General features: G+C 53.5%; 2 protein-coding genes across 2 annotated transcripts in view; one reads left to right on the top strand and one right to left on the bottom strand.

Moving 5' to 3' along the window:
- Positions 1-16027, top strand: part of LOC144733295 (dedicator of cytokinesis protein 7-like) — a 78915-nt gene that overhangs the window by 24631 nt on the left and 38257 nt on the right. Inside the window, exons 6-14 of the mRNA XM_078615122.1 lie at positions 868-1116; positions 1352-1437; positions 2617-2683; positions 4440-4589; positions 5075-5155; positions 5484-5667; positions 7549-7694; positions 8182-8275; positions 9647-9809. Of these exons, the coding sequence (XP_078471248.1) occupies positions 868-1116; positions 1352-1437; positions 2617-2683; positions 4440-4589; positions 5075-5155; positions 5484-5667; positions 7549-7694; positions 8182-8275; positions 9647-9809 (1220 nt within the window). The remainder of the gene's footprint in view (positions 1-867; positions 1117-1351; positions 1438-2616; positions 2684-4439; positions 4590-5074; positions 5156-5483; positions 5668-7548; positions 7695-8181; positions 8276-9646; positions 9810-16027) is intronic.
- On the bottom strand, positions 10779-14572 carry LOC144733296 (uncharacterized). The gene is made up of 3 exons (XM_078615123.1): positions 13516-14572; positions 12691-12789; positions 10779-11407 (listed from the first exon to the last, which is right to left on the bottom strand). Exons 1-3 carry the CDS (start codon positions 14002-14004, stop codon positions 11387-11389), a joined length of 609 nt encoding a protein of 202 aa, XP_078471249.1. The 5' UTR covers positions 14005-14572; the 3' UTR covers positions 10779-11386.

Raw genomic sequence — 16027 nt, 5'->3', positions numbered from 1 at the left:
GGTGATGATGATAAGTCGGGCGTAAACAAGAGGAAGGTGTTTTCGCGAGAACAAACCGTGCCTGGTGGAACCTGTTCTGGTCTGAGAGCTGGGGCCGCATTCCAGGTAGCGGTGCTGTTCTTTGGCTGCACGGTTTAGCGGAAAACGTGGGCCGGAAGAAACCGAGTTCCAAGGAATGGAGTGTCAGTAATTTCACCGACTGACCCACTCGCTTGCGAGATTGATAGATTGGATACAAGGAGCCTTGCTGGGTTTTTTGTTAATTATTACTCTGATTCTGTTTGCTTCATTGGAGTACTTGTTGACTCCGTCACTCTTGCAAATTAAATTCACCCTAGTCTCTTGAGTTCTCACCCTGGCTAAACAACACTTAATTGATCCTTGTGGAGGTACCCCGGGGTACCAAATAATACAAAATGGCCGAGGCAATTAAATATTTGATTTCTGGGACACTATTTTTTTCCAGAAGTGTACTTAACTCCGTGACTGGGGTCCCAATCAATTCGAAATCAGTGCCACTCCGCGATGTCGAAACACAGCGAGGACGATTGCGCCGAAACCCTGAACGCTCGAACGCACTGTAGTGGTGCATCGTGCACAGCTCGTCGAGATGAGTCGATTGCCACATCGCCGACCATCAACAGACTAAAAATGACTGCATCACGGACATTATGCGAGAGCCGTGGTACTATGATACCCCGGGGTACCGCGATAAGGCTCAATTGAAACGTACTCGCTTAATTAACAGCCAACTCGGCCATCCACACTGCACTCGCGCATTCACTTATCAACTCCACCTGCACAATCCCACTCACCTGCTCACCCGCCTTACCCCCCCCCCCCGCTCACCCCACTCACTGCGTGCAGGATGCTGGGAGCCGCCGGGTGTCGGTGAGCGTGGGAGATGACGTGTCCCTGGGTGAGGCTGACGGTGGTGGTGGCGGCGGTGGAGGCGGTGGCGGTGGTGGAGGCGGTGGCGGTGCCGCCGCCGATCCGCTGGTGCCGGGGTTGTTGGATCACCGCTCGCTCGAGGAGACGGACCGCCACAACGAACAAGCGCGGCGAGCTGCGCGGCACTACAACCTCTTCGCCCTCTACCCCCCGCCTGCCGATGAGGTGGGGGCGACCGTTGTCGTGAGCTAATGATCTCGTGGTTGCCAGCGTCGTCATCATAATGTCATTGTTCCCATTATAAAAATCATGACCAACATTATCTTCATCGTGAGTCTCATCCGCACCTCCGATGAGCACAGCCGGCTACGTATGGTGTGAAAGAAATTCAACATACACACATCATCATTGCTGTTATAGTCATTGTCGTCGTGGTGAGTGACCGTGTCTGGTTCTGTAGGAGGAATCGGTGGAGAAGAGGCCGGTTCCGGAGGGACCGCATGAGCACTTTGGCCAACGCCTCCTCATCAAGTGCCTCTCTCTCAAGTAAGTCCCTGTGGTACTGCGGTGTAATAACCGTAGCAGTCATGAGGAGCTTCATTAGTCATTTTGTAATCAACACGTCGGCACGTGTAAATCATATCTTGTAAATGTGAAATCGGTTGTTCAGTTGATTTTGAACTACCCTGTGAGCTAAGACGCTCTTTAATCGGGGTTTCATCAGCCAAAGCATCGGTTCCTTGGCGAACATAACGGTCATAACAGGTTACGGGAAAAAGGAAAGAGTTGGGAGCAACCCACACTAAACCCCACTGAGTGTCTGCTGGCAATGATGTAAAAATAGCCTGGGGGGGGGCAGGGGGGGGGCCATGCTCCCGGCGCTCCGCTGACGGAAGCTGCTTCTGGATGACATTCCAACGCTCCATGTATTTCCGGTGATGCCTCTGTTTTGTTGCTGGACGAACGCCCGCGTCCCTGTTGGTTTCCGCAGGAGTCCGTTCCCAGTAGTTGTGGATGAGATGCTTTGGGTTCATCTTCTTGGTTCTTTCGGTAAAGTCACGTAGAAGGGAAATAATAAAATAATAAAAATAAAACATAATAAAATAATTATCACGACGTTTCGGCCACAACGCAAGCAGCCGTCCTCAGGTGAAGAACAGGTCTGTCGGAAAGACAGCGTCTGAATGGGCACCACCAGGCTTGGCAGCGTATATTTAAGCTGGGTTGGAGGGGGGGAAGGGGCGCCTTGACAAAGGTAATTGCATATCGAGAGGTTAGTGTAAATGCGATTGGTATTACCTTAGAGTCGCGGCATCTCTTCAGAAAGGTGAGAGACTCGATTAGCTGAGTCTTCTTATCCCGGAGTTTGTTGAAGGATCTTAAAGTTTTGTGGAATGCCACCCCGTAGTGGCGGCTAAATTTCGATTTTAAAAAAATGCTTTGGGTTCTTCGAGAGGGAAGGCCCGTGGGCTCTTGCTGATCGATGTCCAACGTTCTTCCGAGTCACGTTCCGGGTTCTTGACGATACGGATCCGGATCTTTCTCTCCCAGACGAGCTTCTCGGAATGGTTATCAATCGGCAGGCCTCGTTCCCCGCACGGCACGCATGGGTCCTCACCCCCACGGCGTCAGCGCCTCGCGTCCCTCCGCCAGCGAGCGTGCGTGTGCGTGCGTGCGCGTGCGTGCGCGTGCGTGTGACCGCGGGCGTGTTTTGTCGCCGCGTAGGTTCGAGATCGACATCGAGCCGCTGTTCGCCAGCCTGGCCCTGTACGACGTGCGAGAGAAGAAAAAGGTAACGGCATCCCCCCCGCCCCTACCCCCGCAGGTTTAGCGGTGTGTCCGGGCCCACTCACACCGCTCGCTCATCCGCCCGCTCACTCGCTCACTTACCCATCCGCTCACTCACTCAGTCAGTCAGTCACTCGCTCACTCTGTCGCTCACTCACTCACCCACCCGCTCACACACCCTTTACTGAAATATGTATTATAGCTTGCAAAACATGACCATGGCGCCTTCCTTCGTGATGATTGTCTTTGCACTCTAAGAATGGCGTGAATACAAAATGCACATTAATTTGTTTATCTATTCAGGGCATGTGCTGTTAGCGAGCACTTAATACAGCCGGAAAGGTGCACGAGGGAGGGTAGTGTAGCTCGGCCGCCTTTGTCTCCCCACTGCTGATGTTTACTAGACATCACACTCATTTAAGGCTGAGTCAACCTAGGGGGAGGCCCAACGTCAAATTACTCTTGAGGCAACGGCCAGATGCACATTAGCGTACAATCCACGTGAACGCCTATTGCTGCACTTAAACACTTACTAAACAATAAAAATATAACAATGAAACCATACCACGTTAGACCTTTATATCAAACGCTATTGATTGTTCATCTTCAAAGCCCTGCAATGCGAGTAAACGACGTTGCTGTTCTTGATTAAACAAACATTTTCTGTGGATTTCGGGCTTTCTGTGGACCCAGTTTTCCACCACAAACCCCGACAACCTAATTCTGGACCCCCCCCCCCCCCCCCCGCCTAAATTATCTTTCTGCCAATTGTGTGATCAAGTGTGGACGGTGACGGCATCGCCCAGCGGTAGCCGCGTCCGCCAATCATTGCGGAGGTTCCGCGGTTCTCATCCAGCGGCAGCCCCGATCATTCTAAAGCTTAGAAACTAAACTAAATTAAGTTTTTTTTTACACCAGGTTGGGCCCATTGAGCTATAGAGGCTCTTATTCATAAGCAGCCTGGCCACAAGAATGATAGCTCAACGGGGCGGCTTAATCACGTGGAATTTTATAGCAGTAACCAAAACGTGGTGGAGGAAAAAACCGGAGGACCCGGAGGAAAATCCACTCCTGCGGCGTACAAACTGTAGCAGTAACACCACGAGCCCTCTGTCTCGCGGTGAACGTTGAAGGCCCCGTGACGTCATTCACTAAGAGTTAGGCCATTGAGTGCCAGCGTCTTGGGTTTCAAATTTACCGAATTTCAACAACAATCACACTGCAAGTTACAGGGACTCCTCTACTTATGAAGGAGCTAGGTTCCAGAGGTCTGTTCGTAAGTCGATTTGTTCCTAAGTCCAACTTTACTCCTGTCGATTCCAAACGTGTTGTACGGCATGTACACTAAACATGGGGAATGGCTTTCAAAGTTGTATAATCTCCCGTAGATGTAGATGCCACTGGTTCTTCTTACTACTACCCTCAACACTTTCACCACTCTCACGAGACATGATGGGGGTTGATGATGTTTGTGAAAAGCACAGATAACGTCGTAGTGAACCACACAGCGACAACACAACAACGGACAATGGCGGCGGCCCAGGCAGAAATGCTGGGAATTCTGGGTAATGACACCGAACAACCACCGCCATCTGTTGCGCGGCGGTTGAACTTAGAACTCTCGGTCCAAATGGGCAACTGGACATACGGACAGGTTTGTTCGTATCTGTGAAAGTTTGTAAGTCCTGGTCTCTTCTTGAGTTATATCAATCCGTCGTGAAACGAAATCAACTTGACACTCGCCGGCGTTATCGTTCCAGATCTCGGAGAACTTCTACTTTGACCTCAACTCGGAGAACATGAAGGTCCTGCTGAAGCCTCACAGCGGCCAGTCCTGCATCCCCTCGCTGGCACGCACGGCAATCTTCTCCATCACCTACCCCACGCAGGACATCTTCATGGTCATCAAGGTGAGCGGGCCGTGACGGGCGGTCGGCCCCCGGTAAGCGAGACGGCGACCAGCGGAGCCGGCAGCCTGGCGAGCGTTTTGGCAATCCAGTAATTTGGCAGTGTGGCAATATGGTGACCCGGCAAAAAAGATCTGGCAGGCTGATAACCTCACGATCTTGTAGTCTGATAATGTAGCAGTTTGGTCATTTGGAAATATGGCAAACTGGTAATATAATCTGGTCATTCGATAATCTAGCAATCCAACAATCTGGTAATCTTGTGATTTCATGCCTGGCTGACGGGCAATTATGCAATCAACGAGAAAGGTGGCGAGGGAGACTGACGGTAACATTCCCCCCCCCACCCCACGCTCGTCCCCCCCGCACGCTCGCCCCCCCCATGTTCAATCCCCCCACGCTCGTCCCCCCCCCACGCTCGTCCCCCCCCCACGCTCGTCCCCCCCCCCACGCTCGTCCCCCCCCCCCACGTTCAATCCCCCCGACAGATCGAGAAAGTTCTCCAACAAGGGGACATTGGAGAGTGCATGGAGCCCTACATCATGATGAAAGAGACGGACGCCTCCAAGGTACAAACATATACTCTCCATATGTATTCATGATTAGTGAAACATATTTTATATTGGAATGTTTATATGTGTCGCTAAAACTACTGCTGTTACTCTTGCTGTTGCTGCTGTTGATGTTGTTGTTACTGCTGTTGCTGCTGCTGTTGCTACTGCTGCTGTTGCTACTGCTGCTGTTGCTGCTGCTGCTGCTGTTGCTGCTGCTGTTGCTACTGCTGCTGTTGCTGCTGCTGCTGCTGTTGCTACTGCTGTTGCTACTGCTGCTGTTGCTACTGCTGCTGTTGCTGTTATTACTGCTGCTGTTGTTGCTACTGCTGCTGCTGCATCATAGAACAAGGAGAAGCTGGACCGGCTTCGGTCACAGACGGAAGGCTTCTGCTCCCGGCTAGGCCGCTACCGCATGCCGTTTGCGTGGACGGCCGTGCACCTCATGAACATCGTGACGAGCGCCGCAACGCTGGAGCGCGAACCGGAAACCGAGGCACCCGCCACTCCGGGAGGTGGCACCCCCGGTGGTGAGTGTACAGACTGGGTGACAGGACGATCGCACACCCTCGTGGTGAGTGTACAGACTGAGTGACAGGTTGATCGCACACCCTCGTGGTGAGTGTACAGACTGAGTGACAGGTTGATCGCACACCCTCGTGGTGAGTGTACAGACTGAGTGACAGGTTGATCGCACACCCTCGTGGTGAGTGCACAGATTGAGTGACAGGTTGATCGCACACCCTCGTGGTGAGTGTACAGACTGAGTGACAGGTTGATCGCACACCCTCGTGGTGAGTGCACAGACTGGGTGACAGGTTGATCGCACACCCTCGTGGTGAGTGCACAGACTGGGTGACAAGACGATCGCACACCCTCGTGGTGAGTGTACAGACTGGGTGACAGGTTGATCGCACACCCTCGTGGTGAGTGCACAGACTGGGTGACAGGTTGATCGCACACCCTCGTGGTGAGTGCACAGACTGGGTGACAGGTTGATCGCACACCATCGTGGTGAGTGTACAGACTGAGTGACAGGTTGATCGCACACCCTCGTGGTGAGTGCACAGACTGAGTGACAGGTTGATCGCACACCCTCGTGGTGAGTGTACAGACTGGGTGACAAGACGATCGCACACCCTCGTGGTGAGTGTACAGACTGGGTGACAGGTTGATCGCACACCATCGTGGTGAGTGCACAGACTGGGTGACAGGTTGATCGCACACCCTCGTGGTGAGTGCACAGACTGGGTGACAGGTTGATCGCACACCCTCGTGGTGAGTGTACAGACTGGGTGACAAGACGATCGCACACCCTCGTGGTGAGTGTACAGACTGGGTGACAGGTTGATCGCACACCATCGTGGTGAGTGTACAGACTGGGTGACAGGACGATCGCACACCCTCGTGGTGAGTGTACAGACTGGGTGACAGGTTGATCGCACACCATCGTGGTGAGTGTACAGACTGGGTGACAGGACGATCGCACACCCTCGTGGTGAGTGTACAGACTGGGTGACAGGACGACCGCACACCCTCGTGGTGAGTGTACAGACTGAGTGACAGGTTGATCGCACACCCTCGTGGTGAGTGTACAGACTGGGTGACAGGACGATCGCACACCCTCGTGGTGAGTGTACAGACTGAGTGACAGGTTGATCGCACACCCTCGTGGTGAGTGTACAGACTGGGTGACAGGTTGATCGCACACCCTCGTGGTGAGTGTACAGACTGAGTGACAGGTTGATCGCACACCCTCGTGGTGAGTGTACAGACTGGGTGACAGGACGACCGCACACCCTCGTGGTGAGTGTACAGACTGGGTGACAGGTTGATCGCACACCCTCGTGGTGAGTGCACAGACTGGGTGACAGGTTGATCGCACACCCTCGTGGTGAGTGCACAGACTGGGTGACAGGTTGATCGCACACCCTCGTGGTGAGTGTACAGACTGGGTGACAGGACGATCGTACACCCTCGTGGTGAGTGCACAGACTCGGCGCCAGGTCAATCGGCACGGCCAGGGCTTTGCCGAGCCAGGGCCGGCACGGCTCAGGAGGTGCCAGGTTGTTTTTCCACTGCGTAAGCCGAGCCGTGCCGCCGACGGCACGCGCGGTGGACGAGCGGAGACGCGCGTGAGTAAAGCGGTGACACCACGTCCTCACAGTGTCCCCGACTGGCAACGCACGGAACGAGTGCATCGCCAGTCCACACCCCTGGCCCCGCTTGGCCCCGCTTGGCCCCGAACCAGATTCGGATGTCCCGGTTCGATCGCAACGTTGGCGGCTAAAAATCAAGATTCCAATCCAGGGTCTCGGTGGTGCCTGCTGAGCGCCTCTGACCCCTGAGTGGTCAGCCACCTCTGACGTCTGACCCTGTGACCCCGCGCATCCCCCGCTCGTCGCGTGCAGAGAGAAGGATGGATCGGCGAGGGCTGGCGGCGTCGCAGGCCGGGAGACGGAGCCTCGATCGGGGAAGCACTCTGTGTAGCGAGGAGAGCCTGAATCTGGCTTCCTTCCGGCCCGTCACCATCACCCTCAACAACTTCTTCAAGCAGGCGAGATGACGCACACACTCGCTCGTCATCTTTAAGAATAGAATCATTGTCATAATGTTCAATATCATCGTCGTCTACAATATTAACAATATGATAATCATCATCGATCTTCAACCACTCATCCTTTACCCCTAATAATATATCGTCATCATCATCGTCAGCTACCTGCCATGCATTGTCACAATGGTGGAGGTTGGTTATGTGGTCTGTGGTGGCTGGCTAGGTGGCTGGTGTTGGTGTGGCTGTTGTGGTGTGGTTGAGGGTGTTGTGGCTGGTGGTGTTGTGGCTGATGGTGGTGTCTCTGATCGTGGTATGGCTAGTGGTGGTGGGGGAGCTGATGATGGTGGGGCCGATGGGGGTGTGGCTGTTGGTGGTGTGGTTGGTGTGGATGGTGGTGTTGTTACTGGAGGTTGGGTGGCTGTTGGTGGTGTGGTCGTTGGCGGTGTGGCTGATGGTGCGGTGTCCGATCGTGGTGTGGCCGACCCAGGAGGGAGACCGACTGAGCGATGAGGACCTCTACAAGTTCCTCGCTGACATGCGCAAGCCGTCCACCGGCTTGCGCCGCCTGCGCACCATCGCCGGTGAGTCGCTCGCTCCGCCACCGTCACCCCGCGGCGGCGGCGGTCATGGCGACCGATGCGAACGCTCGCCGCGTTCACGGCGCAGGAAGGGAACGCGTCGGTTGGTTAATATCGCGTCGTTCAAGCGCAAGTTGCCTCTCGCGGTCGCTGAGGAAGCGCAGACAACCTGGAAGGCAGCGAGCGCCAGGCCGTGAGCCGGTGCAAACCAACAATGACCCAAGCTCTGCAGTCCTCTACGTGCTAAGATGTTTTCAGCGAAATAATGAGTGATTGTACTACACCGGGGAGGAAACCGGAGCACGTCGGGGGGGGGAAAAAATCACAATAGTCGCCCTTTATTTATTGTTTCTGTAACTTAATTTGGAATTGTACCGGCAGAGCCGTCTTAGGCTGCAGGGGACGTATTATTTGTATGTTGTTACTATTGCCATTTTTAGTGACCCAGATCGCTTGTGCAAATGAGACACTATCCCGGTCTCCTGAGTTCTCACCTGGTTAAACTAAATTTCGATTTAAAGCTTTTGTGACTGCAGGGATTCATATTCTTTCGGTAAAGTCACATAGAAGGGAAATAATAAAATAATAATAAAACAATAAAATTCTCACGACGTTTCGATTGCAACACAAGCAATCATCATCAGGTGTGAAAATCACAGCAATAACCAAGAATGTGGTTAAACTAATTCAACTTGAAATTGGTGACTGTGACAGACAAAGACATGATATGATACATACGAAAGTTCATATGATTGTGACTTTTATTGTGATGACATTTATGATGATGACGACGATGATGTCATCAATGATAATCGTGACAAATTTGGTGACATTTCTGGAGAACATAAATGATAATGATGGCATCGGTTAAAATCGACAATGATGAACGTAATAGCGACCACAGTTGCGAATGGTACTTGAGATGACGATGATTTGACAACGATTTTGGTGACGATGGTGGCGGCGGCGCACGCCTGCAATCCAGAACTGTGGAGGCAGCAAGGGTTGGTGGATCACCAACGCACAAGCGTTGCGAAACTGTGGACATCGAGGTGCAATACCCCGGCTCGCCACCAGACGGCAGTACGGCAAGAATGTCGACTCCGCCAGCTCCGCCCGTGTGCCCTCCCCTCCGCACGTGCGAACTGAACAATTGGTCGAAAGCATCTTAATATATAGAGGACCGCAGAGCCTTTGCCAATAGGTGGCGCCGGCTCAATGCTGGCCGCGGCCTCCTCCGCTCGTCTGTGGCTCCTGCTCGCTCCTCTCGACTCGTTCCCTCGCTCTCTTTGCGAGCGACTGCTGCGCGTCAGAATGATGACGTTGGCGCTGTTGCTGACGCTGCTCGCGGCGATGTTCGTCGGCGTGGTGCAGCGTCGCTGAAGATGGAGCTGGCGCCGTGCCCCGAGAGCCCGGCGCACTGCCTCACGCCGGAGCTGCTCCAAGTGAAGCCGTACGCGGACGCTCGCGCCCGCCCGTCACGCGAGATCCTCGAGTTCCCCTCGCACGACCTCTACGCTCCCATCACCACCTACCGGTGAGCGCGACCACCTACCGGTGAGCGCGACCCCTTGACCCTGTGACCCCTAGCACGACCTCTACGCTGCCATCACCACCTACCGGTGAGCGCGACCCCTTGACCCTGTGACCCCTCTCACAACCTCTACGCCCCCGTCGCCACCTGCCGGTGAGGGCAACCCCATGACCGTGTGACCCCTCACACGACCTCTAAACCCCCATCTCCACCTACCGATAAGCACGACCCCTTGACCCTGTGACCCCTGACATGACCTCTAAGCCCCCATCACTACCGACCAGTGAGCACGACCCCGTGACCCCTCGAACAACCTCTACGCCCCCATTGCCACCTACCGGTGAGCGCCCCTGCCCCCCCGCCCAAACCCCATGACCCCTCGCATGACCTCTACACCCCTATCGCCACAACCCTGTGACCCCTTGTCAGCCCCTGTGAACCGCCATCCGCCGATAATACTCATCCACCCCTGTGATGACCCCTCTCAACACTGACCCTCGCCACTCTGACATCTTGTCCCATCTCACCCCTGACCTTTGCTGCCGCCCTATAACCCATTGTCCCATCTCACCTCGGAGCCTTGCCAGGCCACCGCGACATCTTCTGCCATCTTCGCAGTCATTGCGGGGGGGGAGGGGGCCGGTGCAAATTTTCTCCGCGGTGTTTCAATCGGAGGCGCTCGGACTCACTCGGCAAACGCGGAGTTTTGTTCGTCAATCTTTTATTATCGACATCACACCCGTCATCTCGTCGCTAAAAGAAGAATCTAGCAACCTACTTAATAATCCCTCTCGCTCGCTCGCGCGCGGTTATTATGTTTGTATAAAATAGAAACAACGCACAGGAATTTGAGATGTGAGTTCATGTTTTTTTCGAAGTTTGTCAGGTTCGTGGCATGGCTACGACACGTTAGATTTACCGATATACATCGTGTATGTGTGTGTGTGTATATATATGGGGAGCAGTATCGTATCAGTTGGCATGCTGCACTGTGAACCTGGTGACCCGAGTTCGATTCCCGCTCACAGCCAACATCGAACCGGTCCTAGGCCTCCCCTAGGCCGACTCATCCTCAAATTAGTACCTGGTACCAGTAGGCAGACAAACGCGGCCGAGCGTGTGGCTGGTCACCACCCCCTCATGTGCCGTGCTGGCCTTCATAGGTGCTACCCGCTAACAGCACTAGCACCTCCGATTAGCACGTTCGGCTACGTACGGCGCATAAGAAGTTCAACATACACACAACAGTCTGTTTAGGTTATACATAAATATATATTTAAAGCGCGGAAACCTAACACGACGTGGGAGAGTTGAGAAACGAGCTGGTGTTTTTATTTTTTTTGGCGCTTCGCCTGTGAAGCCGTCAGCTTTGCGCGTCGGGCGGCGCGCGCGAGGCGAGCCGGCTGGCTGGCGGGCCGGCGAACGCCGACGCGGGCGCGCGGGGTTCTCCGTGCCAGGGGTGCTGGTGCGGCGGCCAGAGTCGCGGGGCTGAAAGCCGCTTCCTGCGGTCCTCCCTGTCGCCCTCCGAGGAGAACTTGAGCTTCGCGAGAAACGACGGGAGGAGATGGAACGGAGTGGCGCTATGCGCCGCGACGGTTCATCTGTCGGGAGAGAGAGGGGAGGTGTAGTCGTTTAGGCCCAGCTGCTGGGTTATAAAACTATTTAAACTATAAACCGTTTTAATTTTACCAGGTAAGGCCCACTTGACCTACGTAGCTGTTTTTAAGAAGCGACCTGGCCACAAATGATAGCCCAACGAAGTGTGCTTATCACGTGGAAATTAATAGAAACCAAAAACTCTAAACGCACATTGATTGTAAATGTGGAGGGGGGAAAAAACGGAGGACCCGGAGAAAAATCCACATGATCACGGGGAGAGAGACATGCGAACTCCAAATATACAGGCGTCAGGGTCATGATGGAACCCACGAACTCCTGTATACCAGGCGAGGTAGTTAACATCTCGCCACCATTGAGGCCCAGCTGGTGGATTACGAAGTGGGGGGGGGGGGGTAAAATTTGACGTGGGGGGCACCATTTATTTATTTGTCATCATCAGAACGGCTATCGTCGCTGTCGCAATCACCAATTTCAAGTAATTTTTTTGAGACCAGGGGTAGACTCTCATCTGCGAGAGTGACCTCGGGTCACCAAGCAGACAAAATTTAATAAAGTACAGCAATGAAAGCAAAGTCGAGATTTGGCACACAAAAATACAATTATGTAATGTGAGATATCGAAAATATTGCGCAAGTCAGCTGGGGCAGATTGTTTTTAGACCGATCACAGTGAAATGATGTTCCAAGCACGCTAGGCAACTCGTGTACAATCGTTTTTGTGTGCAGTGTGTGCATTATAGAGTGTATGTATGTAGTGTGTGTACGTATCTAGTGTTACATGTAGTGTGTGTGTTTAGTTTTTTATGGTGGTTGAAATGGCCCGGTATACGATGGTACACCACACCGGTACTTCTCAAAACAACGACTACACCGGCACTTTTGCCAATCCACTGCTGGATGAGTGCCCCTCTACACCATGTCGGTCATGGGGGTTATTTGACCATACTTCACCGCTCGGTGTGGGTTAGTTAAGGCCACCGGGTAGCATAGACTTGGCAGCATAGGAGTATGATACAACAGTGGATGTCGCTCCGCTGAATCTCTGCTGCCCACAACGCCTGTTCATCATGCGTATGGTGATCGCCCATCCAAGTACCTATCCAGGCTCAAGTCCCGCTTAGCTTGGCCATGGGCCGACGAGATTGGGTGCGTTTCAGGGGCGGCGGGGGGGGCGGTTTTGAGAATGCGAGCAGAACGAGCTTCGAGGCTGTCGCTCCGTCGTCGTAGCTCCATCTCCCCCGCGGCGGGGTCCCGCTCCGTCTCACCTCTCGTTTGAGCCGGAGACGAGTCGACTCCACGTTCCGTTCGCGCAGCTCCGACGGAAGATCCAGGGCTCCCGCATCGTCGCCCTCGCGGGACTCCGACTGTGGAGGTGGGAGCGAGCGAACGAACGAACGTCAAGCGAGGGGTGGAAAACAGCGACGCGGACGAGCGATCGGAGCTGGAGGCACCCACGGTGCACCGTGAAGCTCCTGTTCACGGGTGTCCAGCTCCACGCTGAGGTCGGCAGTGGCGGAAAATTACGGATAATTTTTTGCGTAGCTGGGTAAATTAAACGATCGCACGTGAACTCGGTTGCGCGCGAACGCACGCGTGCAAACTAGCACCGTGCAAACTCGCTCGTGCAAAGTCAACCGTACAAACTCAACTATGCAAACTCGCTCATACACAAACTTAACCGTACATGAATTTGAATACAAAGCCTGGTTGCGTGTTGACCCGGCCCATAATCTCTCTGGGTTCGATAAAATGAGTACCACTTTGTGGACAAGTCAACAGTGGTTGTCCGATGGATAGACCGTCATGGGAATGTGGAATTTCCACCACTGCCCTGGGGCTGTCAGCAGAAGAAGAGCGCCGGCTCATGGCTCACTTCAGCAGAAATCACTGTGAAGTCGCGCAACAACACGAGCAGTGGTGGTATTGCTCGTGCTTGGGTTATTGCCAGCGCTGACTTCAACGCAAGCGCTACCCACGTCTATTGCACGTGGCAACGGCTCCGGCGCTACCACCGTTATAGCTCCAGCACCGCCAACCCACGCGTAACCGTGCACACCCCGCACCGCCGCCGCCGTCACCGCCCCCCGCACCTCGTCTCTCCGCGCCTCTCTCCTCCTCGCCGGCACCCAGGCCTCCTCCAGCCTGCCCAGCCTCTCCCGCAGCTCCCGCGCCGTCCTCTCGGCCTCGCTGGCACGCCTCTCGGCGCCGTGCGCCGCCGCCGCCGCCCGCTCCACCGCGCCGTTGGCCGCCGCCAGCCGCTCCGCCGTGCGCTCGGAGAGCTCGCGCACGCCCTGGCCCAGTTGCAGCAGCCCGAACGCCAGGAGGTTGACCTCGTCCTGCAGCGCAAACCGCGCCCGGCGACCGCCCCTCGGCACAGCCGACTCCGTGGTGGTCATCGCCTGCTGCTGCTGCTGCTGGTGGCGGTCGTCTTGCCGGGTGTTGGCGTGGACGGCGTCGAGGCTGCCGGGGCTCGGGGCGCCGTAGAAGAGGTTGTCGGAGTAGCGGGCGCCGGCGGCGAAGCACGGCGATGATAGAGCGAGGAGCAGGAGCAGAGGGGGTAGAGGTGGCAGGGACAGCATGCTAAGGTGGTGTGGGGGCAGAGCCGTGTGGCGGACGGTTCAGGTTGTCTACTACGGTGGGGTGGAAATGCGAGCTGGCTTTCCCTGTCTCAGTGTATCCCTGTTTTCGGGCGTAGGATTTTGTTTTCTCTATTTTGTCTCTAATCAATATTTAATAATAAAGATTCGCCGCTGTCGCTCGCATACAAAAAAACTAATTTGGCAACTTAACAAGTCGTAGGGTTGACGGCGGCGATTTTGATTCTCTGACGATTTTACTGTTGGATAATTTTATAATAAAATATAGTAACAAAATACAAAACAAATTCCTTCCAACGACACCAGCACTGACAACGCCGCTCAGAGCTTCGATTATTTTCACGGGAAAAATAACTTTTTAAAAACTTGGCACTGTATAAAATTGACCTCGCCAACTTAAAAAAATAAAACCCGAACAAAAGCTGATGTGGCCTTCTTTCTCAAGTCCTTACTTAATTTAAACAAATTTAGTTCCCTATTTAATCTCTTCCCCCCCCACCTCTCCCTGCCTTGGAGACAGCCTAGTGTTGTGAGCACAGAGGCTGTGTCCGACCGCTGCCAGCGAGCCCAGCTTTATACTCCCAGAACTTCATCCCTCCTCCTCCTCCACCGCCGCCCCCCCCCCTCCCCTTTCCACCGTGAGCCGCCCCCCCCCCCTCTCCCGGCCAATGTGACCGCTGTGTGGGGTTCGAGCCAATAGCAGGGGGTCCTGGAGGGGGGTCTGTGGTGATGGCGGCGGGGGGGGTAAGAGGAAGGGGGGGGGGTAGTGGGGGGTAAGAGGAAGGGGGGGGGAGTTGCTATCGAGATGTATGCAGCGTTGCATTCCTCACATAGCCGTGGCGATGCGACGACACGACCCCCAGGCGTGGTGCGTTCGTAATTTGCGATTCATTTTTTGTGATTTTTTTTTATATAAGCAATATTGACACGTGGTTTCAGATGGGTAGAAGGAGGTGAGTGCTTGTCTCAATCCAGAGTTAGCCGCTCGAAGGTACCGTCAGAGGCAGGTGGGGTTTTTGTTGTTCTTAACACGTTTACAGAGCATGGACCTACATGTCTAACATGTTACATGGCCAGTAACAAACATCACTTTCAAATTGTGTAATGAATAAACATAATATGTAACATTCTCACACATTATTCATTAACTGTATCCTAAATACATTTGCTTGAAAGCAAAGCAAAGAAAACCGATAACAATGATATTTATAACAATTTATTTTACACCCCTTAAATTATTAATGTAAAGCACTAATAATTTAAGGGTCATTTGTACTGAACGAAATCGTTTTAAATATCTACAGGTGCCCTGGGCCCAGTCTGAGACCATCACCCCCCCCCCTCACCCCCTCTTCATGCACCACCAACAACAGCGCATAGCTCTTCTCCCCCAGGTCGGCTCGGCCTTAAATGAGGTGCTCGTTTAACACGACTTGTGCCGGCGGTCTGATAATGCTACAGCGGAGCGGGTATCTGTGGCTTTGTGTGATAGAGTGAGCGAGAAGAGTTTGTACGTTTTAACCCTTTGATTTGCAAAATGTGAGGGTTGTCGAGTGCGAGCGTGTCGAGTGTTTAGAGTTCTCTCCTAATTTTTCTCTCCCAATTTTTGCTCATGGCTTTCCTGCGGGTTCTCCGGGTTCCTTCTCACAGATAAAGAAGGATGTCTTCTGGTGTAGGCCAACGAGTTTCAAAGACACTGCATACATTGTCAGAGGATGTGTTTTTTGCATGTTTTCTCACAAGTTCGTGTGGTTAATGCAGATTTGATGCCTTGAAAAAGGTATCAATTTGGTGTTGGAACATCTTATATCCAGAAAGGGTAAAATATATTCTTGTTTTTTTCCCCATCATTTTGATACCTACTGGCAAAAAGGTCCCATAGATATTTCTCTCGTAGACGTGTTCCTTATTTTAAACACACAATGTAACCGGTATTGGCCAAAATATCTCAATGTACAAATGCCTCCTGCATTTTAATCAAGTGGAATGACGCAGAAACATCACC

Source organism: Lampetra planeri, chromosome 46 (genome assembly GCF_965212315.1).
Source record: "Lampetra planeri chromosome 46, kcLamPlan1.2.h2, whole genome shotgun sequence".
Taxonomy (NCBI): domain Eukaryota; kingdom Metazoa; phylum Chordata; class Hyperoartia; order Petromyzontiformes; family Petromyzontidae; genus Lampetra; species Lampetra planeri.
This window is presented reverse-complemented; position numbering and strand designations above follow the sequence as displayed.